We start from the raw sequence: 27998 nt of genomic DNA on the forward strand, positions 1-27998 counted from the left end.
TATGCAGTGTATTATTTGTTGAAACTGTACTTTCGATTTGATTTGAAACTGTCTCATTGCTATATGTTTATCAATAAAACTTTGAAAAGAAAAAAAAAGAAAGAAATTACACAGTAGTTATAGTCAAACAAAAATGAAGATACAACTTACTGCAACCTGTGGTCTGCAGTGAACACTGTCTTAAGAGGGAAATTCATCATGGTAAATTCTCACACCAGGAAAACCAAAGGAGCCAAATAAATAATCTTATGCTGCAGGTCAAGCCTCTGGAAAAGTGCAAATCAAGCCCAAAGCCCAAACAAAGGAAGACTTTACAAAGATCAGAGATGAAATTATTACAATTGAGACCAAGGAAACAATACAATTAATTAATGAAGAGTTGATTCTTTGAAAGAATAAAATTGATAAACCCCTAGCCAACCATACCAAAAAAAGGAAAGAAATAATTCAAATTCATGCATTAAGAAAAAGTTTCAGCAAAAGGGGCCAGGGAGATAGCTCAGTAGAATAAGCGTTTGCCTGGCTAGTGCAAGGGCCTGAGTTCAATACCCGGTTCTGAAAAAAAAAAAAAAAAGAGTGAGGCTGCATCTGGCTCCCACTCTCACAGCCATTGCAGTACACTAAGCTCCACAGAGACAGCACCGGGGCAAGTGAGATCTGGATGGGCACTGGGCAACTATGTACCTTGCTGAGGAAAACAAGTAAACATGGGCAAGGGAGATCCTAAGAAGCCAAGAGACAAGATGTCATCATATGCATTCTTTGTGCAAACTTGCCAAGAGGAGCACAAGAAGCCCCCAGATGCTTCCGTTAACTTCTCAGAGTTTTCTAAGAAATGCTCAGAGAGGTGGAAGACCATGTCTGCTAAAGAAAAAGGAAAATTTGAAGACATGGAAAAAAGTGGACAAGGCTTGTTATGAAAGAGAAATGAAAACTTATATTCCTCCCAAAGGAGAAACAAAAAAGTTCAAGAATCCTAATGTGCCCAAGAGGCCTCCTTCAGCCTTCTTCTTATTCTGTTCTGAGTATCACCCAAAAATCAAAGAACATCCTGGCCTCTCCATTGGTGATGTTGTAAAGAAACTTGGAGAAATGTGGAATAATTCTACAGCAGATGACAAGCAGCTATATGAGAAGAAGACTGCTAAGCTGAAGGAAAAGTATGAAAAGGACATCGTTGCCTACCGGGCTAAAGGAAAACCTGATGCAGCAAAAAAGGGAGTCATCAAGGCTGAAAAAAGCAAGAAAAAGGAGGGAGAGGAGGATGATGAGGAGGGTGAAGAAGAGGATGATAAAGAATAAGTTGGTCCTAGCACAGTTTTTTTCTTGTCTATAAAGTGTTCAACCTCCCTGTACACAACACCTTTTAAAGAAAAAAAATTGAAATGTAAGGCTGTGTAAGATTTGTTTTAAAAGTGTACACTGTCTTTTTTTTTTTTGTAGTTAACACACTACTGAATATGTCCTTAGATAGTCCTGTCCTGGTGGTATTTTCAATAGCCACTAACCTTGCCTGGCACAGTATGGGGGTTATAAATTAGCATGGAAATTTAAAGCAGGTTCTTGTTGGTGCACAGCACAAATTAGTTATATATGGGGACAGTAGTTTATACAAGCTTATACAAAATAATTGTTGTTCTGTTAATGAATACCACTGTAATTACAAAAAAGTTGCAACTGCTTTGTTGACATTCTGAATTCTTCTAAGTAAATACAATTTTTTATTTAAAAAAGAATGAAAAGTGCAAAATCAGAATAGACCCTCTAGAAATTGAGAAAATCATCAATACCTACTTCAAAAATCTTTACTTTCATAGGATTGAAAACACAGAAGAAATGGACAGAGTCCTAGATACATATGAATTACCATATGTATCCTGATAGATTCACAGCTGAATTCTACAAGAAATTTAGAGATTTAATGTCAACTCTCCTCAAACTCTACAATGAAATTGAAAGGGAAGCAATTCCCCCCAAAGGCAAGTATTACTCTGATCCAGAACGAAAGAAAGATCCAACTAAAAAAGAGAAAACTCAGAAAAGTCTTTGGCAGCTAGTTTGATTCATCCAGTTTGAAGAGATAGGGATCAGGGAACCCATCTGATCAAGGGGCCCAGAACCAAGGTGTGGCAGAGTTTGAGAAGCTAGCAGCTGGGGGTTTGGCAACAGTGACCCGATTGGCCAAAGTTCGGGTGGGGTGAGTGCAGAGTGCACGGAGTGGTAGGGGGCTAGTCTTTGGCTTCTGCACTTGGTCCTGTTTGGACAGTGAGCCTGTCTCAGCCTGTCAGAAATAGTAAGGTCATTGATTATTCACAGCTTCAGGAGTCTGATGATGCAGATGAAGATTATGGAAGAAATTCAGGTCCTCCAAGAAAATCTAATCATCTCCTCGAGAAGCTAAAAATAAGAAGTGGTCTGGAAAGAATTTGCAGGAAGACTGTAAAGACTCAGAAGAAAAAGATGTGAAGACCAAAATAGGTGATTCTCATTCAGCAGAGGACAGTGAAGATGAAAAAGGAGATCATTAAATGTGCACCAACAGTGGCAGGCAGCATCTAAAGCAGCTTCCATGAGAGATACTCATGGAAGATGCAGGTAGTGAGAGGCAACAGGAAGAGAATGAGACACTGTTCTAGAATTGTGGCAGCGATTAAAATTTCCTAATGGAAGACAATGATGACAATGACCATGGCAGTTCAAAAAAAAAAAAAAAGGAACAAAAAGATGGTTAACAAATCCAAACCTGAGTGAAAAGAAAATGCTCAAACCGAGGCTAAAGGCTGCAGTGACACCAAGTCCAGTGAAAGGCAAAGTGGGTCACCCCACAGCTTCCAAGGCATCAAATGAAGACTCCTTCTCCTAAAGAAGATTAGGAACCAGAAAGCCCCCAGAGAAGACGACTTCGGCAAACTCCCCACCCAAGAAGTCTGGAGACAAAGGGTCTGAAGATGAAGCCCAGTCTGGGGAGGATTAAAAATGCTCATAGTTTGGGAAGAGATTTTATTTTTAAAAAACCATAAAAAGAAATAAAAAAGAGAGGGGAAAAGAGAACCTACTTAAGATAGAACATGGTTTGGCTATGGCTTCACTCTTGGGCTTTCACTGCTTTTTTTGTTTGTTGAATATAATTTTTCTCTCTTCCCTTATCTCTCCCTTTTTCCCCTCCCTCTCATTCACTCTTCCTTTCTCCAGAAAATCATTGTACATGGAAGTGTTAAATTACCTTTGTGTCTGTTGGCTTTCTCTTTGCCACCACCCCTGTTTCCCAATGAAAGCCATGTCAGATTAATCACTGGACTGACTGCTCCATCTTTTTCTTTTTAATGGAAGATGCACCACATGTGTGAAGCAATAAGATCTGAGATGGAGACAATGGGAAGAACTTCGTTTTTGGCTAAAATGATATAGCATATTGAACAGTGATCAAGAAACATAGATTTTAGGTAAAATTAATTGCTTCTTTCTCTGCCTGGGCTTCTAAAAAATCAGTTGTCATCTAATATGAGTTTATATATCTATATGCATAGGTATAAATGTCTAAAAAAAAACCTTGACTCTAAACTGAGGAGTCCAGTAGGAGATAAAGGTGAATTCTGACTTTTTTAAAAGAAAGTTCTCATTTTACCTTGAAAAGAGTTCTGACCTCACTGCACTTCCTACAAACCCTATTATTTGTCTCTTTTTAAAAATCTTTTATTTATTTGGTACAGGGTTTCACTATGCAGCTAGGACGCATAGTGATCCTCCTGTCTCAGCCTCCCCAGTACTGGGACCATAGGCATGCACTGCCATGCCTAGTTTCAGTAGCTGGCACAGCACACCTGGGGTTCCAGGCATGGCATGGCATATAGTACAGAGAATCAAATTTGGGTCCTTGCACTTGCCAGGCAGGCACTTAGAGCTATCTCCCGAGCCATTACTTGTTTCTTTTATTTAAGCCTTTGAAGTATATTTGACAGAGGAGATTACAAGCCTGGACAAGTCTTTGATAGTATGGCAGAAAGGCATGATAGAAGAAAGGTGCTCACTTCATACCAGCTGGGGTCATACCCCCAGTGACTCACCTCCTTCAACCAGACCTCAACTAGTAACAGTTCATTTTGATATTAATGTATTGTTGGACTAATCCACAAATGACTATATTATTCCTGAGATACAATCACCTCCCAAAAGCCTCCCCCATGATCCCATGAGACCTTGGTGTGTGTGTCTAGATTTAAACCATAACAGGCAGGTACACAACTCTAGCCCCCTTTTGACTTCTAGTTTCATTTAAGGCCAAAAAAGGGTAAGTGTCTACAAAGGTCAGAGTCCAGGGCCAAATAAAAGACTAATACTTAATCATAGGATGACAGAATTCTTCCATCCTTCCCACACCTAACATCAACTATAATACCTAACATAGTTGAAAGTATACTACTTTTATGTCAGAACTTATGCTATAAATTGTGAGTGTACATTTTACATACATTGTAGATAGATTTACTTACATTCTCCAGAGAAGGAAATCAAATCTTGTGAAATGACCTAAAATTGTACACAATTATCTGGAAGAATTGAGTTTCTAACATAAGTCCAGACCCCTCCGGACCCAGCCCAAGTCCAGAATGTGAGTGAGAATTTCTGCTGTGTTCTCAGGAACCCTCCAGACCCAGCCCAAACCCAGGCCCAGCCAGTGTGCTGGAGAGCTTCTGCATTCCCCTACACCCCCGGAATCCCTCTGGACCCAGCCCAAACCCAGCTTGTGACACCTTCAGCCATGCTCTCTGGTCCTCTCCGAGTCCCTCCAGCCCCAGCCTGTGAGCGATAACTTCCACCACGCTCTCAGGACTCCTCCAGACTCAGCCAAAATCCAGGCCCAGCTTGTGTGTGGGAGAGTTTCCACACTCCCCTTTGTCTGCTGGATCCCTCCAGACCCAGCCCAGACCTACCTGTGAGTGAATCCTTCTGTCCTGCTCTCTGGACCCCTCCAGACCCAGCCCAGGCCTGGCATACAGGCCTGGTGTGTAACTCTGCAGCTGAAGTCCCTGCAGAAAGGCTAGGGGCCAGAACCACCTAGCTAATCCAGGAACAGAACATCTTGCCGAAGGGGCCAGCAGGTTCACATCCAACAGCTGCAGTAGGAAGAAGCTGAGGACAGCAGCCAGACCAAAGCCAGGTACAACTGGATGAATTCAAACTTTGTAGATCTGCACCCAGTAAGCTGAGAGACTTTGCTAGACCCAGATCTATAAAATCATCCTCTGTCTTTCTCTCTTGACTGAGAGAGCAGGCAAAAGTTAACCGGGGTGAACTATTCTGCCTGGAAAATAACAGGTGCATCAAGGGGAGGTGATCAGATGGAACTTAGCAGAACTAACTTAAATACAAATTCCCAACTTAATATCTGCTTAGCTATATAGACATAGTGATTGGTCTTGATGTCTAAAATACAAACCCACTAGTTACAAAAGTTTGTCAACTGCTAAATACCATTACCTATTATTACTGTTCTGTAAATACAAAACTATAACTTCCTTAATCATATAATGTCTCTTGGGTAAGAATTTCAGTAGGTGCTAAGGTTATAACTGCACCAAAGCTCTACACCAAAGGTCAGAGGACACTATTATACCAAATGACAAAGAGAAGGAGCAAAATGCAATCTCAGGCCCTGAGCCTACCCAGAACAAATGCTAAAGAGACTAGCACAGAAGAAATTTGGAATCACACAGCTGAAATGTCTGAATTAATAGTGTCTGAAGTAAAGAAACAACTGCAGAAAGGTATAGAGGCACTTAGATCAGAACTAACCTCTGAAATAAAAATGATATCTCTGAATTAATAGCATCTGTAGCAAAGAATCAACTACAGCAACATATGGAGGAAATCAGATGAGAAATAATCTCTGAAGTAAAAAAAGAAAGGATAACTATAATGAAAGAATCAATAACTGCTTCTCAAGAAGACACTGATAAAAAAGAGATTAGAAAAATGATGGAATCCTTCAATGAGAAATATAGGAAATAGACCGCATGAAGCACAGTCAAAGAGATTCAGAAGAAATTAAAATCTCAACCACAAGCTCGCAAAACTGTTTGAGTGAAAGTGAAGACAGAGTTTCAGATCTTGAAGATGCTGGTGCAGCTAGTGAAAAGGTAAGAAAGGATATCTTAAAAATAACGAGGATGCAGGAAAGAATAATCCATCACCTGCAAGATGATGCAAAGATGAACAACGTGAGACTAATAGGCATCAATGAGAAAGAAGGAGTCAATACAAATGATATAAAAAGAATATGGGCGGAAGTAATAGCAGAAAAGGGGAAACAATCTGACACTCAGGCAACTGAAGCATACAGTACTCCAAATAACATCTAACGTAAGTCTATCATATATTAAGAAGCTATATTCATTCCATTATACCTAGCTGAACAATAGAATAATACAGATTGTTTTGATTTACTGATTTTAGAATTTTATATTTTACAAACATTTTATTAAAATATAATGTGTGTACTCTGAGAAAAGAGATTGAAGAGGATTTCAGAAAATGGAAATACAGTTCTCGTTCATAGATAGGAAAAACTAACATTGTGAAAATGGCCATACTCCCAAACTTGTTATACAAATTCAATGCAATCTCAAAATACCATTAGTATACCTCACAGATCTAGAGAAAACTTTCCTAAAATTCATCTGGAACCAGAAGAGCCCTTAAATTATAAAAGCAGTCCTGGACAACAACAGAAAGGCAGGAGGCATTACAATCACAAACTTGAAATTTTTTTTGTTTGTTTTTGTTTTTTACAAACTTGAAATTGTACTACAAATCTACTGTATAAAATCAGCATAGTACTGGCAACAAAATAGACCTGAGGATCAATGGAATAGATAGAAAGATGTAGACAAAACTATAACCACACGCAGCAACCTTATCATTAACAAAGGGGCCAAACATGTTCCCTGGAAAAAAAGCTAGCCTCTTTAATAAATGGTGCTGGAAATGCCAAAGAATAAAATTATACCCAGGTCTATCACCATGCTCTAAACTAAAGTCAAAATGGATCAAAGATTTAAATAATAAAACATAAACATTAAAACTAGTGGAGGAGAAAGTAGGTAGAAATCTTGAAGACATAGGTGTAGGTAAAGAAATCATGAACAAAATCCAAACTGCATGGGAAATACTTCAAAGAATCATCAAAGTTTCTCCAAACAGCTTCCTATTGGCTTCTCAACAATTTAAAAAGTTTCTACACATCAAAAGTGATCACCAAAAAAAAAGTGATCACCAACAGAGTAAAAAGAAAACTTAAGGATTTTTTTCTTTTTGTATTTCTTAGGGAAGATCTACAGGATGTTCAGGGTCTCACTACTAGATCAGACTTGTAGTGATCCACCTGTTTACAGCCTCCCAAGTGCTGGGATTACAGGCGCGCGCCACCACGCCCAGTCTTAATTGCCATCATTGCACCCCGGGGGAGGGGCCTGTGGAATCAAACTCCTGGCCCCTGCACCTGCTTGTAGGCACTTTAATCCACTGAGCTATTTGGCTGGCCCTAAAACTCATGAATTTTGCAAAAAAAGATAACTATCCCTCTGACAAAGAACTTCTATCTAGAATACATAAAGAATTAAGAAAATCAGGCTGCTAAATTTAAAGATCCAATCCAAAAATGTGCATAAAAATACAAATGGTTGATAAATATGAAAAAATGTTCAACATCATTGGTACATGGTCTGCAGGGTCTCACTACACAGATCGGACTTGTAGTGATCCTCCTGTTTTTTGCCTCCCAAGTGCTGGGATTACAGGTGCGCGCCACCACACCCAGCCTCAATCACCCTCTTAGCGCACCCCAGGAGCAGAGCCAGCACAGCATTCTGGGGATCAAAACACCATTGGTCATTTGAGAAAGACAAAATGAAACAACTCTGAGATTCCATCTCACCTCAGAAAGAATGGCTATGATCAAGAAGTCAACCAATAAGAAATACTGGAAGGGCTATTGGGAAAAAGGAACCCTTCTCCACTGTTCCTCCTGAGCTCTTCAACAGCAGCCACCAAGCTCATCAAGAAAGCCAGCACAACAAGGTCCTGCAGCAGAATAGCCCAAGAGAACCAGCAGCTCCAACATCTTCTCCAAACAGCTTCCTAATGGCCTTTCAACAGCTTTTCCAGTTCTTCCTCCTATACTACTGGCAACAATATTCAGGTTGGCTTTCCACACCCAGCACCATGTTAGTTCAATTCAGCTGGGTGTAACAAGTTGACCACTAGTTAGCTATCCACTACAGTTAGTTTAGCTTTCATTCAGGTAACAATTTGAAAGGTCCTACTTTAAATGACCCTGTCTTTACTTCTAGCTGTTCCTAACATTATGAAGAAGTTGACAAACGTGGCCCATATGCCACTTCCCTCCTCCAGAAATTGCCTTTCTAGGTCTCCTACTCCAGCACTGTTTTCAGTTCTTAAATAAAGAGAGCACTCTACTGTGTAAGGTCAGCTTCCTTCACATATTTTGATTTGTTACAAGGTCCATCTAGTACAAAACACTTTCCCTTCCATTCTCTGACTTTAACCTCTAAACAGTTTAAAAATAAACTTTAGCTACATTTTACAAGTAAAGAAATAGGTTCCAAGACTGGAGAATTACCTGAACAGATGTAACTAGAATGAGGCAAAGCTTTGAATGTTGAGTCCAGAAGAACACCAACTTTTGTGTTTGTTCTATTAAACCTTGGCACCCTGCAGGTTTCAAGCCAAGCAATGAAGGCACATAGTGAACTAGCTAACAGAGCAAACTACTGTCTTAATCTAACCTACAATGAAATCTACCATTGCAGTTGAATCCTTGTAAGCATAGAGCCAATCTAGGAACTCAGTGCTAACCCTAAAGAGAACTTTGTTTTTTGTGGTTATTGTTTTTTTTTTTTTTTTTTTTTTTTTTTTTTTTTTTTTTTGCAGAACCAGGGCTAAAGGGAACTTTTTACCTGAGTTATATTCCTGTGTTTTGAATGCTTACCATAGTAAATAACCTAAGTGATATCTGGACACAAATCCAACACTGTATCACCAGGTCTGGAAACTGAACCCATTTCCCTTCCTTGCCCTAGACAGGTTTGACCGAGAAAATGACAACATTTTTTTCTCAGCCAGGGCATCTTTTATTTGCACAATGCAACTGCTCAGATGTAATGGTACTCAGTCATATGTTGTGCAGTTCACCATCAGGGGTGGCTCCAACTGAGATGGAATGCTGTTCAGGGGGAAAGGGAGGGGGGAGTAAGGGGAAGGGGAGTTGAAGAAGTTTTAATATTACAGGTGACTGAGGAGCCAGTCTAAGAGTTGTTTCTTAGCCATGTTCCCTACGGCTTCATCCAGTTGTCGTTCCTTGGCAAATTTCATGACTTCTTGGAGCAGATCTCCCACACTATAGCCTTTTTCTGCTGCCTTGGCTGACACTTCTGGAAGCTGAATAGAAAGCAGATTGAATCCTCTGATGCTTTCTGGGAAAAGAACTCTGGACAAAATGAACTAACACACCCAGGCCTCTTTGCCAACCTTCCAAACCATGATTCTACAATTAAAGTGTGTCAAGAATGCCAAAGTAGAGGCTGCTGATCTGCTTTTGTCTCCCTTGAAACATCTCTAATGACACAGATCAAAAAGCCAAAGGTACTTTCTTTCATGCTTCAAAATCAAACTCTGAAGTCAACTGTGTTCACTAAATATTTCCCACTAGGTGTTGGGCCCTTAAGTTAGTATGTGTTGATTGCTGGTGAAAGTTTGGAGTTACTTTTTCTCTGCTCCTCTAAAAAAATATGAAGTTGGGAATAGGAAGGATAGATTGGGTTCAGGGTTCTGGACTGAAAATAATTTGGCTAAGTGTTGTATTTCTCTAGCATCCATGTAATGTTGAAAATGCAGCTGTGCTGTCTATGTAAGTGGACAGAAAGAGAATGAGATTATTTGTGTATGTATGAATGCTGACCTCCCCTCCACCCATTCTTTCTTCTTCTTTGGTGTACTGCTTACCTTTTCCAGTTGTCCCTCATCATCTCCAACAAAGTAGAGCATGGGCACATTAAACTCAGAGGCTGCAATCCATTGCAGGACAGCCTGCAGCTGCTTTTGCAAGTTACTGGTTGAGCATTGATTGTTAACAATAATTTCAGGCCCAGAACAGTCTCGGTTACGTGACATTGTGGCCTCCTGACACCTGGAACTGCCAATGTTGAGATTGCTTGTCAAGCCTGCTTCTTGTTCTTCCAGCTCAGCAAAGGACTCTTTGTTGCTGTAATTAGCCATGATCATGCATAGTTTCATCACAGATTCTACCAACTGATCTATAAACTGGCGGTTCATTTGCTTCATCCCACTGATAAAGTCCAGTTCCGCATTATCCTGACATTGTACTTCACATTTGTCAGATCTTCTGGCCATGGATGATACTTTGTTTGCTCTGGATTCAGCACACCTGTTCTCACCTTCACACAGTTCATCACAGGTAAGGGAAGGGCCCTCACCCAGCAGTTTCTGAATCAGTGAAAGAACAATGCTTGACATATCCAGCTTCTGTTGGGTCTCCTTTGGACAAGTAGATGGTCCAGGAGCTCCGCGAGATTCAAGATGTTTCATTGATATTGTTCTGGCATTTTGCCCACCTCCACACTTTTCATATTGGGTACTCTGAGCCACGTAGCCCAAGGAGGAACCAGGGCAATCTTCTTCAAGTGTGTCTTTACCTTTAGCTTGTTGGGTCAAATGGTACTGAATCAGCCTAAGGGCAGACACAATTAGGTCCTTGGCCAGTGAATCTGTAGAAGGGCTAAGGTTTTCTTTTTTCTCGTCTTTACTGGCACATAGTTTGGTGGACATCTGGCATGGATTTCCTTGCTTCTGGTTCCACATGGTCAGACTCTCCTTGAGGATGTGCTCGCTGACTTTCTCAGCGCTGGTCAAAGACTTACATGGATCTGACTTCATTTTGTCTTTATCTTTGCCTTTCATCTCAGCTTTCATGGCTGAAAACTCAAGGCTCTGATTCTTGCATTTAGCATCCTGAGATCCAGTTTTCAAAGTTGCGTATGACAGACTCTGAGACTTAGTCTCCTTCTTCTCCCCGAGAAGGGCATTGACAAGCCGTTTCAACATGGCCTCCATGATGTCAGCAGCATTCTGTTTTCCATGATTGAACAGATTTCTCTTGACAGCGCAGACAAAATCGGAGTCAGTCATCAAGACACCAGTTATATTGTGCAGATTCTTCATGCAGGAATCAATCAGATCAGATACAATTTCCTTCGTATGCTTTAACAACACCCTCTTAAGGACCACACAAGCTGGAATTGGTTTTCCAGTGCTATGTACTTTCAGAGTTTTCATAACAGAGACCATCATGTCAGATGCTACCTGGTTTGCATAAACCATGAGCCCCTTGCTAATGGAATCTGCAAATTCTTTACTGTCTCTCTGAAACAGTTGTTTTTCTCCACATTTGCTCTTGTTAGATAATTCACCATACATAAAGGTTTTCTGTCCTCCCTCTTTATTCTCTTCCACAGTGCCACGCATTTCAGAAGATGTCAATTCAACCGCTTCATGGGCCATTTCAGAAGCAATCTTACTAAGAGGACTACGGGGGCTACTTTTCCCTTTGTCACCAACAGGCAAATATGGTGAATGATGAGGGCATTTATTTCCATTTTCTAATTTCTCCTTTATCTCTTTGCGGGCCATCTGGATTACGAGAGAAGACAGACGGTTGACGTAGTAGGAAAGGTCATCCATACTACACTCCCCATCAAGGGAATTAACTTCCCTCTGAGTATGGGAAGACTTGGCTATGGGTGATGAAGAACTTTGATTATTGTTGGTATTTTTGGCTGCTGTCAATTCTATATGGAGGCGTTGAGGTCCTTTTGCCATACGATCAATGCTTAATTTATCAGCATATACACTGTAGCAGTTCCCAGCTTTCTGACAGTTGTTATCTGTGTCTCCCACTTTATGTTTACAACTAGAGGTGGAGGGACTGAGCGCATGTTGAAATCCTAAGGCATACTTCTGGAGATCATTGAGGAGCCAATTGAGGACAATTAAAGGATCAGAGGGAGCTTGTTTGAAAAGACACACAGATCCTTCCATCTAAAAAAAGAAAAACACCTCTCTGTAAGGGCTTGGGTAGGCTACTTCTTTGCTTTATTTAGAAGATATATTTGTAAATTGCACAGATTAGGGATTTAAATATCTTTGAGTTTTCATGGGAATGTAGAATCCAGTTATATCCATTAATATATTCAGTCACAAGGGGCAGACAAAAGCCCAGAATAACCATATTTCTATATGTAAATATACACCGTTATCTATGTGATTTCGATTCCAGATAAGTATGTGTTTGACTAGGTATGTCAATGTATATGTTGTGTGTGTATAGGTAGAGGTCAATATAGCAATGTAAGAATGTGTCAGTCTAGTGTATTGCTAGTGAAAAAAATGTGTCTCTGTGTGTCTGCATATGTGTAACCATGCTATCATGTATTGACATCGTACCTACTGTGCATGCCTACTATAGACACCAACATGGTACATATTATGGAGGTGTTGAGGTCCTTTAGCCATATGATCAATGCTCAATGTGTCAGCATATGCACTGTAGCAGTTCCCAGTTTTCTGACAGTTGTTGTCTGTGTCTCCCACTTTATGTTTATAACAGAGATGGAGGGGCTGAGTGCATGTTGAAAACATGCATATTTATACACGTGTGTAAGTGCCAAAATGTTGTATATATCAGTGTGTCTCTGAACGTCATGTCTAAATCATCAGGATTTTTATGATGTAAATTTACTGCTGTGAATGATGCAGCTATATATGTGTTTAAGTACAAATTCAGATATTAACTTATACATTCATTAATATGTAACGTGTATCAAAATGTGACTGTATAAATAGATGATTGTATAATGACTGCATGTCAATAAGTTGTGTATCAAATTATGCTATATATATATGCTTTATCAAGGTTTGGCAGTGTGTGTTACATATGTATTGTGTATACTCTGACAGTTGAATATGCATGTGAATAACATAACTGGGTATATCATTGTATTTATGTCAATATGTGTATCAATACATACAAAGATACTAATGAATATGTATCACTTTGTGTAAGTTTGTATGTATGTATATCACCATGATCATGTATGATAATATAGAGCTTTGCACAAGCATATATATTTATAAGCATACATGTGAATACCTGAGTCTATATAGTCACTGTGTTTTGATCAAGACTTGAATGTGTTAGCATGTACAAGTGGGTTTATGCATTGTGTCCATGAATATAAATGAGTGTTTATTGTGCCACATGCACTACATCAGACTATGTCTTTGCATATTAAGTCTTTGTTTATAGTGTATCCTAGTTTGTTGCATCAATGTTTGTTTGTGTCACATGTATACAGGCATGTGTATGTAACTGTATTATTTTGAAATGTGTATTTTTTTGTATATGAAATGCTTTGTGACTTTGTGTGTTCATGTCTGGATATGTGTACACACTATGGATATGTCTTCCATTCATCTCTAAACACTGTTGCCTCCCTTGTCCCTTACACTGCATTTCTGGGAATGTGAAGTCATCAGGCTATCTATTTGCAAATTGGTTTAAGTTACAATGAAGGTGATCTGCACTGGGGGTAGAAAATATAGGCTGCCTTTTTAAAATAATTACCAGATAAAATTCATCCCTTTAAGACTCTAAAGTGTAATTGACCATCCACAATTAAACCCCAAACTCTTTGAAGAATGATATGTAACTTGTTTTAACTTCCTTAGGGGACACACCTCTTAGTCTGAAAGTGTTCGGTACCAGAAATGATTTTTGGTTATGACATGCAAACCTAGAGACACAGAACACTTGGCTTGTAGGAATATAGGAATGACTTCTTGTGTGCTACACTATCCTTCCTAAATCAAGAGCCTAATATATAGATAGATAGATACATACATACATACATATATCAATAAACAGTTTGATATATACATATATCAATAAACAAAAACAAAAAATAATTTTGTATATGACAGCATTCAACTCTCATTGGCTTGTAGGAATATAGGGATGACTTCTTGTATACTACACTGTCCTTCCTAAATTAAGAGCTTAATATATATGTACATATATATGTATATATATACTGTTTATTGATGTATATATACCAATATAGAGATCAATAAACAGTAATCAATATAGTAATCAATAATCAATATATAATATACAGTATATCAATATATAATATATCAATATATTATGTATCAATATATTGATAATATATCAATATATAATATATAATCAATGTATATCAATAGTTTATTGATATATATTTCAATAAACAGCTTATTGATTTCAATAAACAGTTTATTGATGTATATATCAATAAACAGCTTATTGATTTCAATAAACAGTTTATTGATTTCAATAAACAGTTTATTGATATGTATATGAATAAACAAAAGCAAAAAAGAATTTTGTATATGACAGCATCCAAGTCTCATTGCTTCTAACTTAAAGCTTCTTAACAGCCTGAGTCTTTTCTTAGATATCAAGAATAAGGACTCAACACTCAGATTCTTGCTTATGTATGCTTTCAGTTCCATATTCCTCTTGTTTCTTTGCTAGATGCTGGGAAATAATAAGACACATAGGTTCATTGAAAGCCAGGAAAAAACATTTGGAAGGATGTCACCTATAAACCTTCATTTTGTTAGGATAACAATAGCAAGATTGTTTGGAGTATCTCTGTAAAGATGATGAGATGGTTTTTGATCTTCTGTGATTAATGAATTCCATTATCAAGTACGTGGGTGTTGAACTTACCTTGTCACTAAATATGCTCCTTTGTTCTCTACAATGTCTTATTATTCAAACGGATGACCTTATTAGACAGTTTCTTCATCATCTTTGAACTAAGGTCTTCAGACTCAAATCAATATTGGGCCCTAGTGATAGGTATTTATGTGTTAAAGTGACTAAGTCTACCTTAGACTGGTCTTTCTTCTCAGTGTCCTTGATCACAATTATCTCTTTATCTTCTAGCTTCTGCAGGTTAAAACTGAAGTCGGAACTGGAACCTGCACCACACTATGGAATTCAAAGATAAAATTATTATAGACAGTTGTATTTAGAGTCTTCAAGCTTCCCCCTAGACTACAACTTCAAATTATGAATGGCATGTCCTTCTCTTATCCTTTTCTTTCTGTAGCCTTGTAATGCCAGCAAGTCCTTGAAGAATGTGAGAATTGTGAGAAGAAATTCTTCTCACAATTACCTTTCCCCTCTGAAGATGCTCACAAGGTCTCAAGAGCCATATTCCGTTGGCCATCACCATTTTGGACAGACTAATTTAAAAACACATTTCTAACATGCTGTCTTCTATGCTTTAATTATTTTAGTCTCATCAGCAACTGAAGTGGCTTATAAAATGAGATTTGATATCCAGAATGACAAATTCACAACCAGAGACCTTGGGCTCACGAGAATGATGGCTTTCAACCTGAGTCCTCTCCACTTTTTCACCCTCTTCTGCCACCTTTCTCCTTCCTCGTTCACTGATAACATTCCTCAGCAGTTTGCCCACTCTCTCCCACTCTAAGTAGGAAACACCCACCTCGCAATCGTTATCTTCCACATTCAGGGTGGACACATCAACAAAGCATATCTGCACAAAATTAGAAGGGTGAATTTAGATAAACTCTGCCCAAAAACAGTCCTAGTTTTCTTTTTCTCGCAGATAAATGCAGTCATTGGAATCTTGTGAGGATTAAAAGACATAGAGTATATAAAGTTCTCATTAGAATGACACAATAGTACCCAATAAACAACATTACTAGGCAAATACAAATTTAGCATTACATTTCCTCCCCCATTCCCTCCCAATCCTCCCCTCCCTCCCAGTCCTTCCCACTCCATTCCCACTCCTTGGCCCTCCCCTACTAGTCTTTGCCCTCCTCCCACTCCTGCTCCTCCTCCCAGTCCTCTCCCCTCTCAGTCTTCACCCCTCACCTCCCAATCATGCCCTTTCCCCTCCCAGTCCTCCCTTCTCCCCTTCTACTACCCTCTTCCCATCAGTCCTCAATTGGCTCCCCCACCCTCATTGCTATGTGATGTATATTGTGATGTATACAGACAGACCTTATTGAGCTGGCTGGGTTGGAGATAACAGCATCAGCCTCTATAAATTTATGTGGGAACTAAGTATATCTATGCCCATGTGGCAGTTTTTCCACTTGTTAGAGTCACTTGGTATCTTACCACTTTTCAATTCTTGATCTTGCTGTCTTATTGGGCTATAGAGATCTAGCAGGAAGCCAACTCTCCCCCTCCCCTCCCAGTCCTCCCTCCTCCCGTCCCACTCCTCCCCTCTCCCTTCCCATTCCTCCCCCTCCCCTCCCACTGCTCTCCTCCCCTCCCAGTCATGCCCCACCCCTCCCACTCCTCCCCATCTCCTCCCTCCTCCCCTCCCACTTCTCCAGCTCCACATCACTCCTCACTTGCCTTCCCTGCCCTCATCCCTATGTGATGTATATTGTGATGTATACAGATAGACCCTACTGAGCTGGCTGGGTTGGAGAAGTCACAGTATCAGCCTCTATAAATTTATGTAGGACCTTAGTACATCTACTCCCATGTGGCAGTTTTTCCAGTTGTTAGAGTCACTTGGTATCTTACTACTTTTCATTCTTGATTTTGCTGTCTTATTGGGCTATAAAGATCTACCAGGCAGCCAACCCTTCCCCTCCCCTCCCACTCCTCCCCTCTCCTTTCCCACTCCTCACCTTGCCTCCCACTCCTCCCCTCTCCCTTCCCATTCCTCTCCCTCCCCTCCCACTCCTCCCTTCTCTCCTCCCACTCCTCCCTCCTCCCCTCCCACTACTCCCTCTTCCTCTCCCACTCCTCCCCCTCCACATTACTCCTCACTTGGCTTCCCCACCCTCATCCCTATGTGATGTATATTGTGATGTATACAGACAGACCCTACTGAGCTGGCTGGGTTGGAGAAGTCACAGTATCAGCCTCTATAAAATTCTGTGGGGCCCTAGTATATCTATGCCCATGTGACAGTTTTTCTACTGTTAGAGTCACTTGGTATCTTACCACTTTTTTTTGACAGAACCAGGGATTGAACTTAGACCCTTGCCCTTGTCAGGCAAGCACTTATTCTACTGAGCTATCTCCCCAGCCCCTAACTATCTCCCCAGCCCCTTGTTACCACTTTTCATTCTTGATCTTGCTATCTTATTGGGCTGTAAAGATCTAACAGGCAGCCAACCCTTCCCCTCCCCTCCCAGCCCCCCTCCTCCCCTCCTACTCCTCTCTTCTCCTCTCTCACTCCTCCCTCCTCCCTCCTCCCTCCTCCCCTCCCACTCCTCCCTTGCCCCCTGCCACTCCTCCCCCCTCCCTGTCACTTCTCATTTGGGTGCCCCACCCATCCCTTTATGATGTGTATTGGGATACATACTGAAACACCTTACTGAGCTTGCTGGGTTGGAGAAGACAGACTAACAGCATCCATGAGTTTATGTGGGGCCCTAGGACATCTATACCCATATGGTGGTTTTTCTACTTGTTAGCAGTCATTTTGTGTCTTACCACTTTTTGTTCTTGATCTTCCTGTCTCATTGGGCTTTAGAGATCTACCAGGCAACCAATCTTCCCTCCTGTCCTCCCAGTCCTCCCTTTTCCCCTCCCACTCCTCCCTCCTCCCCTCCCAGTCCTCCCTCCTCCCCTCCCAGTCCTCCCTCCTCCCCTCCCAGTCCTCCCTCCTCCCCTCCTACTCCTCCCCCTCCCCTTCAACTCCTGCCCCCTCACAATCACTCACTTGGGCGCCCCACCCATCCCTTTATGATGTATGTTGTGATGCATACTGAAACACCTTACTGAGCTTGCTGAGTTGGAAAAGACAGACTAACAGCATCCATGAGTTTATGTGGGGCCCCAGTATATCTATACCCATATGGTGGTTTTCCTACTTGTTAGGAGTCACTTTGTATCTTACCACTTTTCGTTCTTGCTCTTGTTGTCTTACTGGGCTGTAGAGATCTACCTTGCACACGCCCCTGCAGCTATGCAGCCAGTCAATGTCAGACATCTATAAAGAGAAAAAGAACTGTAAAATGCTTGCCAATGGTTTTTAAAAGCCAGAATAATTTCAACAAGAATCTCTAGAGTGACCCCTGAAACCATATATCTTTAAGCTAGGAAGTGCCTGGAGTATAGGTGAGCAATGGGGAAGGACACTAAATGAAATATTTGGAGTTGAAGCAAAGGAAAGTCTTCATGGAAGGACTAAGTCAGTTCCAGGAAAAACTTTCCTTCAAAATAGTCCCACTGTTTCCTCTAGCACTTCAAAAGAGTCACATTTTCATCTTTCTTCTCTCTACCTCCCTCCCTCTCCCTCCCTTTCTTCCCTTCTTTTCTCCCTCCCTTTCTTTGTTACCCCCTCCCCTCCCTCCCTTCTTCCCCTCTGTCCCTTCCTCCCACTCTCTTATTTTGTCCTCTAATGGCTTAGTTATCCTCTAATGGCTATCCTTTCACATAACACTACTATATTCCTACCTTTACCATCCTGGCCATTCCCCAAACTCTTTTGGTGCTATTTCTTCAATAATTTCTATAACATCTTCAAAAACTTACAGAAATAGTCTTCTAATGTGCTCAGAAGAGGAAGTTTTTCTTCTTTTTTTAACCAAAAACCTGTGATCACTAACTTAGAAAGACAAGGAAGGAGGCAAAGTCCTCCCTCACATAATTTGGACACATTCTCAGGCTAAGTCTTAAAAAAACAAAAACTGTAAACAATTATAAAGTCATTACCTTGATAATGAAGTTGTTCTGCACTTTTGGGCAAAAGTGTGCCACCCTGAATGGTGATTGGCCCCTGAAGATGGAATGGATAGTGCCAAGTTCTTAGGCACTTGCTTCTGCTGCCACCCCTGTCGGCTGCTGCGCTGGACTGATGGGCCAGGCTGTTTGCGCCTGGCTTTGGCTCAAGAGTGTAATAGAGGGGTTTGTGAGGTCACACTGCCTGATGTTACAGCAGCCTAAGCAAAGGCAGGGCATGCTGGGAAACTCAGTAATTTTTGCCCATATAAGGTCATCAGAAATTATAATTTAAAACAAAAAGGTCATCAGGCTGTTGGCTGTAAGGCCAGCTTTTACTGTTATGTCCAGAACAGTACATGTATTTCACAACATTTTACACAGCTCAGAACTCCTTCAGATCACCCATATTTCTTTTCCTTGGTCTCCAGTATAACCTCATCGTATTAGTTACCAGTTTGGTGGAGGACTGTAGTCTCTATACACAGAATTTCTAGTAGTCTTTATGAACAAAATTACTTTCAAATTTTAGCTTATTTCTCTTTTTCTCCCTAGGGCTTCAAGAGTTATGTGGCAAGAGGTCTTTGGATTATGTTGATAAAGACTTTGCTGGGTATTTTAAATACTGTTATGAATACAGAAAGTTGGAGGGTGCCTTAGCAGCTTCTATGGTATCACTTTTCCATTAAGATACCTTCTTTTCTAGTCAAAAAGAAACCAGAACTTGTACCTACCTTTGTGGTATTACAGTAGGTGGTTGCATAGCTTATTTGAATGATATCTTTTTGTCAGTGTGGATAATGTGATGACTCTTCCAGTCTGCATCCAGATGTCGTCTTTCCTCAATGCTCCATAGTCTCCTACAGCCTTATCTAAAATCTGGTACTAGAAATTCACTTTCATGGCCTTGCTGTTTCTATAGGGAAAATGGCAGCACAAAGTTAAGGCTTTATTCTTAAAACTGTAGATTTTCTAAGAGGTCTAGTAAACACTGGATTTCACCGATGAGGCTTATATAGCCCAGATAAACTCCGTTCTTGTATATTCACTGTGTTTTTAATCACTGTGCTGGGCCCTTTGCTCTTGAGTCTCAACATAGATCTGGTCAAAATCCCCAAAAGTAACCATGCTACCACCTCAACATCAGCCTGCCACTCCAAAGCCCTCCCACCATGGCTGTATGAGGCTTTATGTGGACATCTAAACACAAACCATAACAATTTGCATCCCTCCATCTTGCTCCTTCCACTTGATGGTGGTGCACCAGTGTAGGATCTTGGATGCCTCCTCTTTATGAGAACTTCCCTCCCAGATCTCAGTCAGCTAAACTATACAAGGTGAGAAGGTGTCTGTCTCAACTCCTTTTTTTTCAGGACTGGTATTTATTATCAAGGCCATATTTGACGTCAACAAGATACCACAACTACAAAAATAATGCACACATTGCAATCTCAATGTAAACAGTCAAATGGAACCCCAGTCATTAAGTTATTCAGATTACCCCAAAAAGCAATTGAATTTTTTAAACATTTTTATACATCCAGCCAACAAATTAAAATGGCTAACAAGGAAAAATACAAATTCAGAGGTCTGGTATTGATGTTTTGTTTTGTTTTTTAATTTGTAGTTTTATTTTATTTTATTTTTTATTTATTTATTTTTATTTATTTACTGTGAGGTACCAGGGGTTGAACTCAGGAACTTGGACTTGCCAGGCAAGCACTTATCCTACTGAGCTATCTCCCCGGCCCCTGGTATTGATATTTTTAAAAGGCAAATTAAGCATTTCTATCGATCCGAACATCAATCTCTGGGCTGCTCAGCTTCACACTGTTCATAATCCCGCAGGCTCTTTCTCAGCCACGTCTGGCAATTCAACCTTGACCACACCACACCCCTTAGACTTCCCATTCTCTATCTCGATGTCAGCATACAGCCCGTAACCACATTCATTGAATTTGTCCTTTAGTATCTTCCATGTAAAATCAAATGGGAGATTTCTCGCAAATATCTGACAAACCTTCCTGGCCACGCCAGGAGCATGGCCTCCAGCTCCAACAAAGGAACCTGCAAAGCTTCCTCCAAAGTTTACACATTCCATCTTCATGGCGCGGTCAAAGCCGACACCACCACTGCAACACATGGCCAGGCCCATGAAATTGGTGCCAGCGCCCAGGGACCGGCCCATGGAGGGGCCCTTCCCCTCCAGGCTGTTGGAGATCATGCACTCCAGATCCATCCGCTCCCAGCTCTTGGCCCCCATGCGATCCAGACCCATCCGGTCCAGGCAGTTGGTGCGCATGAACTCGAGACCCATGCGCTCCAGGCTGTTGGTGCCCATCCGCTCCAGACCCATCCGTCCAAGCCGTTGAAGCCATGCGCTTCTGACCCATCCTATCCAGGCTGTTAGCGACCATCCCCTCAAGACCCAGGTGCTCCAGGCTGTTGGTGCCCTTGCGCTCAGGACCTGTGCACTCTGGGTTGTTGGTGCCCATCCACTGGAGACTCATGAGCTCCGGGCGGTTGGTGCCCATCTGCATGTACTCAGGCGCTCCAGGCTGTTGGTTCCCATGCGCTCAGGACCTGTGTGCTCCAGGTTGTTAGCGCCCATCTACTTGAGACCCATGAGCTCCAGGCTGTTGGCCCTGATGCGCTCGAGAACCAGGCTCTCCAGGCTCTTGGTGCCCATCCGCTCGAGACCCAGGCACGCCAGACTCATCTGCTCCAGGCTGTTGGTGCAGATGCGCTCAAGACCCATGACCACTGGGCTGCTGGCACCCATCCACTCGAAACCGAGGCGCTCCAGGCTGTAGGCGCCCATACGTTTGAAACCCATGACCAAAAGGCTACTGGCACCCATCCACTGGAGACCCAGGCGCTCAGGACCTGTGCGCTCCAGGCTGTTGGCGCCCATGGCACCATTGGCTGTAGGTTGTTGGCGTCCATGCCCTCGAGACCCAGGCGCTCCAAGCTGTAGGTGCCCATGCACTCAGGACCTGTGCACTCCAGGTTACTAGTGCCCATCAGCTCGACACCCATGAGCTCCAGGCTTGGCTCCCATACGCACCAGACCCATCTGCTCCCGGATTTTGGGGCCCAAATGCTCAAGACCCATGAGCTCCAGGCTGCTGGCGCCCTTGCGTTCCAGATCCATCTGCTCCAGATTGTTGGCTCTCATGTGCTCCAGACCCATGAGTTCCAGGCTGTTGGCTCGAGACCCAGACACTCCATGCTGTTGGCGTCTAGGAGCTCGGGACCTGTGCTCTCCAGGTTGTTGGCGCCCATGCGCTTCCGACCGATCTGCTCCAGGCTATTGGTGCCCATGCACTCCACCCACCAGATCCAGGCTGTTGGCGCCAATCTGTTCGATACCCTGGTGCTCCAGGCTGTTGGCACCATGGACTCAGGACCTGTGTGCTCCAGTTGTTGGCGCCCATGCGCTCCACACATGTGCTCTGGGCCTTGGGCGCCCATCTTCTCAAGACTCAGGTTCTCCAAGCTGTTGGAGCCCATGTGCTCAGGACCTGTGCGCTCCAGGCTGTTGGTGCCCATGCGCTCCACCCATCAGCTCCAGGCTGTTGGCGCCCATTCGCTGAAGAACCATGAGCTCCAGGCTGTTTCTGACCATCCACTCGAGACCCAGGAGCTCCAGGCTGTTGGCGCGCATGTGCTCAGGACCTGAGCGCTCCAGGCTGTTGGCGCCCATGCACTCCACCCATCGGCTCCAAGCTGTTGGCGCCCATCCGCTGGAGACCCAGGCACTCCAGGCTATTGGCGCCCATGCGCTCAGGTCCTGTGCTCTCCAGTTGTTGGCGCCTGTCTGCTTGAGACCCATGAGCTTCAGGCTGCTAGCACACATGCTCTCCAGACCCATAGCTCCAGGCACTTGGTGCCCATCTGCTCGAGACCCAGGAGATCCAGGCTATTAGCGCCATGGGCTCAGGACCTGTGTACTCCTGGTTATTGGTGCCCATGTGCTCCAGACTCATCTGCTCCACGCTGTTGGCACCCATGTGCTCGAGCACCAGAGGCTCCAGGCTGTTGGTGCCCGTGCGCTGAGGACCTGTGTGCTCCAGGTTGTTGGTGCCCATGTACTCCAAACCCATGAGCTCCAGGCTGTTGGCGCCCATGTGCTCAGGACCTGTGCACTACAGGCTGTTAGCACCCATGCATTCCAGACCCATTTGCTCTATGATATTGGTGCCCATGTGCTTGAGACCCATGAACTCCCGACTGTTGGCGCCCATCTGCTCTAGATGCAGGAGCCAAGGCTGTTGGCGCCCATGCGCTCAGGTCCTGTGCGGTCCAGGTTCTTGGTGCCCATGTGCTCCACACCCATCTGCTCCAGGCTGTTCACACCCATCCGCTTGAACCCAGGTGATCCAGGCTGTTGGCACCATGGGATCAGGACCTGTGTACTCCAGGTTGTTGGTGCCCATGCGCTCCAGACCCATCTGCTCCAGGCTGTTGGCGCCCATCTGCTCCAAAGCCATGAGCTCCAGGCTGTTGGCGCCCATGTGCTCAGGACCTGTGCGCTCCAGGTTGTTGGCACCCATCCTCCTCAGACCCATGAGCTCCAGGCTGTTGCTACCCATGCACTCAGAACCTTTGCCCTCCAGACTGTTGGTGCCCATGCGCTCCAGACCCATCTGCTCCATGCTGTTGGCACCCATGCACTTGAGACCCATGAGCTCCAGGCTGTTGGCGCCCATCTGCTCCAAACCCATGAGCTCCAGGCTGTTGGTGCCCATGCACTCCAGACCCATCTGCTCCATGCTGTTGGCACCCATGCACTTGAGACCCATGAGCTCCAGGCTGTTGGCACCCATCTGCTCGAGACCCAGGCCCCAAAGCTGTTGGTGCCCATGTGCTCAGGTCCTGTGTGCTCCAGGTTGTTGGTGCCCATGCACTCCACACCTATCTGTGCCAGGCTGTTGGCATCCAGCCACTTGAGACCCATGAGATCCAGTCTGTTGGTGCCCATCTGCTCGAGGCGCAGGCGATCCAGGCTGTTGGCACCATGGGCTCAGGACCTGTGTACTCCAGGTTGGTGGTGCCCATGCTCTCCAGACCCATCTGCTCCAGGCTGTCAGAGCCCATGCGCTCCACTCATCTGCTCCAGGCGGTTGACAGCCATGTGCTCAAAACCCATGATCTCCAGGCTGCTGGCACCCTTGCGTTCCAGACCCATCTGCTCCAGCTTATTGGTGCCCATGTGCTCCAGACCTGTGAGCTCCAGGCTGTTGGCGTGCATGCACTCAGGTCCTGTGTGCTCCAGCCTGTTGGCACCCATGCTTACAGGTCCTGTGGGCTCCAGTCATTGGTGCCCATGTGCTTGAGACTCATGAGGTCCAGGCTGTTGGTGCCCATGCATTCCAGACCCATGCGCTCCAGGCTCTTGCCACCCATGTGCTCCAGACCCATCTGCTCCAGGCTGTTGGCACCCATGCTCTGCAGACCCATTAGCTCCCAGCTGTTGGCGCACATCTGCTCGAGACCCAGGTGCTCTAGGCTGTTGGTGCCCATGCGCTCAGGACCTGTGCACTGCAGGTTGTTGGCACCTATTCGCTGAAGCCCCATGAGCTCCAGGCTGTTGGCACCCATGCAGTCCAGATCCATGAGCTCCAGGTTGTTGTTGCCCATTGGCTCAGGACCCATGCACTCCAGGTTGTTGGTGTCCATTCACCCCAAGCAGGTGGCCATGCGATCCATCATGGGGCCCATATGCTCCATGCTGGCCCCCAAGCTTGCGGGCACCCTCTGCTCCATGCTCAGGCCCACGAGCTCAATGTCAGGGCCCATTACTCCACACCAGAGGCCATGTTCTCAGTGGTTTGGCCTACACAGTCTATAGGCACAGCCATGCACTCCAGGCCAAAAACCCATGCCAGCACCCATGCAGTCGACTCCGGAGCTAATGCACTCCAAGGTCTGGCCCATTTGCTTGATGCTGGAAGCTATGTGGTTGAGGTCCAGTAGACCCATGTGCTTGATGCCAGAGCCCATGAACTCAACAGAGCCCATGTGGTCCATGACCAGGCCCATAGGCTCAATCTCAAAGCCCACAAAATCCATGCCCTCCATGCCAACACCCCAAATGCTGTCATTGCCAGGACCCATCCTCTCAGTCCCAGGGACACTGCTTCCACCTCCACCTCCACCCCCTCCCTGCTTTGCAATGATCTCTCCTCTCTTCAGTGCATTACTTAGGATTTCATCTACCCACCCCATGTTCATCCCAGATCCAAACTGTCCCATGTTTTCCATGCCACCACCAAATTAGCCTTTGATGCCTCCTATTTTATTTATGCCAAATCCTATGCCTTCCATTCCCATTCCTGTAGGGCCCAGGTTTCCTGTTCCAATGCCTTTGTTCAGATGATTGGCATCAATAGGCTGCCCTCCTGGTCCTAACTCCATGCCAGTAACACCAAGTCCATGAGGAAGTTGTTATGGATGTTCAGGAGGGAAAAAAACCTCCCTTTGGTAAGACTCTCTCATCCATTTTGACGTGTACCAGTCTATCAAATAGTGGCTGACCATTAAACACAGATATAGCTTGCATGGCTTCGGTGGACTGTTCAAAAGCCACAGTGTCTATTCAACAACTTTTCCCATTTTTATCCTCCAGAATGTCTGCTCGGACCACCACACCAGGCATACTAAATACTTCTTTCATCTTCTTCCAGCCAATCCTTTTCCTTCCAATCTTTTATAATCCAGATTTGCTATAAATACTGTGCTTCCAAGCCTTCCAGCCTGCAATGCCTGAATAATCTCGTTTGGGATGCTAGGATTATTTAAGATACTGGGTGGGCTATTAATCACACCTGGGCCCCTATCTCAGCAACTTTTTATTTCACCAGGTCCTTCAGAGACTGCCACTTCACATCAAAAGGAATGTTCGTGAACTGGTGAGATGGCTCAGTGGTCTAAAGCACCTACTTAGAACAAGCTTAGCAAAGCACAGTGACCACGGTTCAATCCCCCAGCACCACATGCCAGGCAGCCCCGCCTCCTGGTGGGCTGAGCTGGCCACACACACACACACACACACACACACACACATAAATAAATAAAAAAAATACAAAAAAAAGGAATGTTCATAATGAAGATGCCACAACTTTTAGTCAGATTGGCATATGGTGCAAAGCAATTGCCTTCTCTTTTTGTATCTTTCACTTTCCTCTTCTCATTCTGAGTAGGCCATTCTTATTCACCCTTCGGCCCGGAGCCCATTTGCGGGTCAGCACGCCGACCCGCGGGGCCCGCCGCTTTCCTCCTCCATTTTAGGTTCCGTCACCGCCAACTCAGCCACCACTTCAACCCCTGCCACCATTTTCTCCCTGTCTGGGCTTTGTCTGTCTCCACTTCGTGTCATTAAAGTCACCTCCTCAAAAAAGTCTTTCTTCACCACCTTTTCTTCTGTATTGGGATTCTCTAGAAAAGTAGAATCAGTATTAAAGTATACATATAATTATGCAAAGAGTCAGTTGTTTACAGGATCAAATGAGAGTCCACAATGGCTGGGTTTTGTTTTTTGGGGTTTTTGTTTGTTTGTTTTGTTTTTGTATTTCAAAAAAGGGTCTACAGGGTGTTCAGGGTCTCACTACTAGATTCGACCTGTAGTGATCCGCCAGTCTCATTTGCCGTCTCGGCGCATTTCTTAAACCATTCAAGAGACATATCATAACTAATGGTCATATCTACCAATAGTTACTTTTAATCACATCACCCTGCTTTATTTCTAATCACACTAGTGTATCCTATTTATTGTTATTTACTCACTTATTTACTGTCTCCTACTAAAATAGTAATTTAATAAGCAGGGACTTCTGTACTTGCCCACTACTGTATTCTCAGTGCCCAATACAGTCAGTAGTATACAGGAACTGTTCATTAAATGTTTATTGAACAAATAATGTTCTGCATCTTCACTGGTAGGGGAAAACAACATTGAATAGCAATAATAAAACTTGTCTGTAACCTTGGTCACCTCATCTCAAAAAAAAGAGATTCTAATCTGTATCATTTGTATCCACCTCTCTGGAAGTGTTGTGTGGATCAAAAGAGGCAACTATATTGAAAATGTTTGAAAAAAATGCCTGAATGTGCCCACTGAAGTTGCAGCGCAACATTATAACAAAAATAATAATGTTTAACATTTGTAGACTTTATCATGAGCCAAGCATTCTGCTAAACATTCTTCTAATGATACTATATTATCATTTGTACTTTCCGTTATGATATCATTTAATCTTCCCAACAACACTATGAAATAGTTACAATTATTATACCATTTTGAAAATGGGGTAACTGAAGCACACAACTGCTAAATTTCCCACTATCACACAGCTAAGTGGTACAGCTGGGATTCAAGAACAACAAGCCTCTCCTCTATGCTGCCTCCTCATAGAACACCAGGCCATTGTCCATAATGTTAGTGTCAGGATGAATTGTGGGAACACTGCAAAGAACACTGACAGAATGCAGGAGTCAAAAGAAATCTCTGCAGTGAGCTAGAGGGTGAAATAGAAAGAATCCAGCCAGGTGAAAAGTCACAGATTGTCAAACATAAAATATTGTAAGAGTAGGCCATTCACCAAAAGAAGGTCTAAAACTATGTCATGTCAGTCAGCATTCACTAGAAAAGCAAACAAAATTCTTGGGACTCAGAGTAGAAAATATTCCCAAATGCAAGCAGAGGTCATGCTCAAAATGTAGTCTCACAAAATAGATGGATATTTCTCATTTGCTCACAGGGATTGGGGTTCATCATTGTACAAAGGAGAGGCACACAGTGAATGAGGACCTAAAGACAGTTGGTGGAAGACAATGGCAATCTCTGGTAGTATCCAATCAGTGCACTCAAGAGCCAGAATGTGTGAGGCGAAGAAAGAGGTGCCATGGAACTTTTAGGGTGTTGGAGGCATTTGCCAGTGGCTATTAAAGTATTTTAACATTTTAATAGCTAGTAGGGAGGTGTCTATATCTAAAATTTGAATGCCACCTCTAGGTTGCAATTTATTTATTTATTTATTAGCAGTACTGGAAGTTGAACTAGGGGCACATTTCTGAATATACATTCCCCAATTCTTTTTCTTTTCTTTTTATTTTTTTTTTAATTTTTTTT

General features: G+C 43.3%; 1 protein-coding gene and 2 pseudogenes across 3 annotated transcripts; 1 reads left to right on the top strand and 2 right to left on the bottom strand.

Moving 5' to 3' along the window:
- LOC101590965 overlaps positions 1-2977 on the top strand; it is a 19648-nt pseudogene extending 16671 nt beyond the window's left edge.
- Positions 2978-9142: 6165 nt separating this feature from the next.
- On the bottom strand, positions 9143-18989 carry Akap4 (A-kinase anchoring protein 4). Of its 3 annotated transcripts, none has more exons than XM_023706544.1 (6): positions 18860-18989; positions 18042-18134; positions 15654-15704; positions 15026-15127; positions 10021-11724; positions 9143-9456 (listed from the first exon to the last, which is right to left on the bottom strand). In XM_023706544.1, exons 2-6 carry the CDS (start codon positions 18132-18134, stop codon positions 9301-9303), a joined length of 2106 nt encoding a protein of 701 aa, XP_023562312.1. In that variant the 5' UTR covers positions 18860-18989; the 3' UTR covers positions 9143-9300. The 3 variants fall into 3 exon arrangements, with proteins under 3 accessions (XP_023562312.1, XP_004646323.1, XP_023562311.1); XM_004646266.2 differs by having other exon boundaries at positions 10021-12132; XM_023706543.1 differs by lacking the exons at positions 18042-18134; positions 18860-18989 and adding an exon at positions 17636-17722 and having other exon boundaries at positions 10021-12132.
- A 1654-nt stretch (positions 18990-20643) lies between these two features.
- LOC101577962 lies at positions 20644-26204 on the bottom strand (annotated as a pseudogene).
- Positions 26205-27998: the final 1794 nt, after the last annotated feature.

Source organism: Octodon degus, unplaced genomic scaffold (genome assembly GCF_000260255.1).
Source record: "Octodon degus isolate 3935 unplaced genomic scaffold, OctDeg1.0 scaffold00263, whole genome shotgun sequence".
NCBI classification, from domain to species: Eukaryota; Metazoa; Chordata; class Mammalia; order Rodentia; family Octodontidae; genus Octodon; species Octodon degus.

Coding starts and splice junctions, on each gene's coding strand:
- Akap4 (XM_004646266.2), bottom strand. CDS start 18,134: ATGTCTGACATTGACTGGCTGCATAGCTGCAGGGGCGTGTGCAAGGTA. Junction 15,128..15,653: donor TGGAAGATAACGATTGCGAG/GTGGGTGTTTCC, acceptor TGAATTCCATAG/TGTGGTGCAGGTTCCAGTTC. Junction 9,457..10,020: donor ATGAGGGACAACTGGAAAAG/GTAAGCAGTACA, acceptor CTTTCTATTCAG/CTTCCAGAAGTGTCAGCCAA.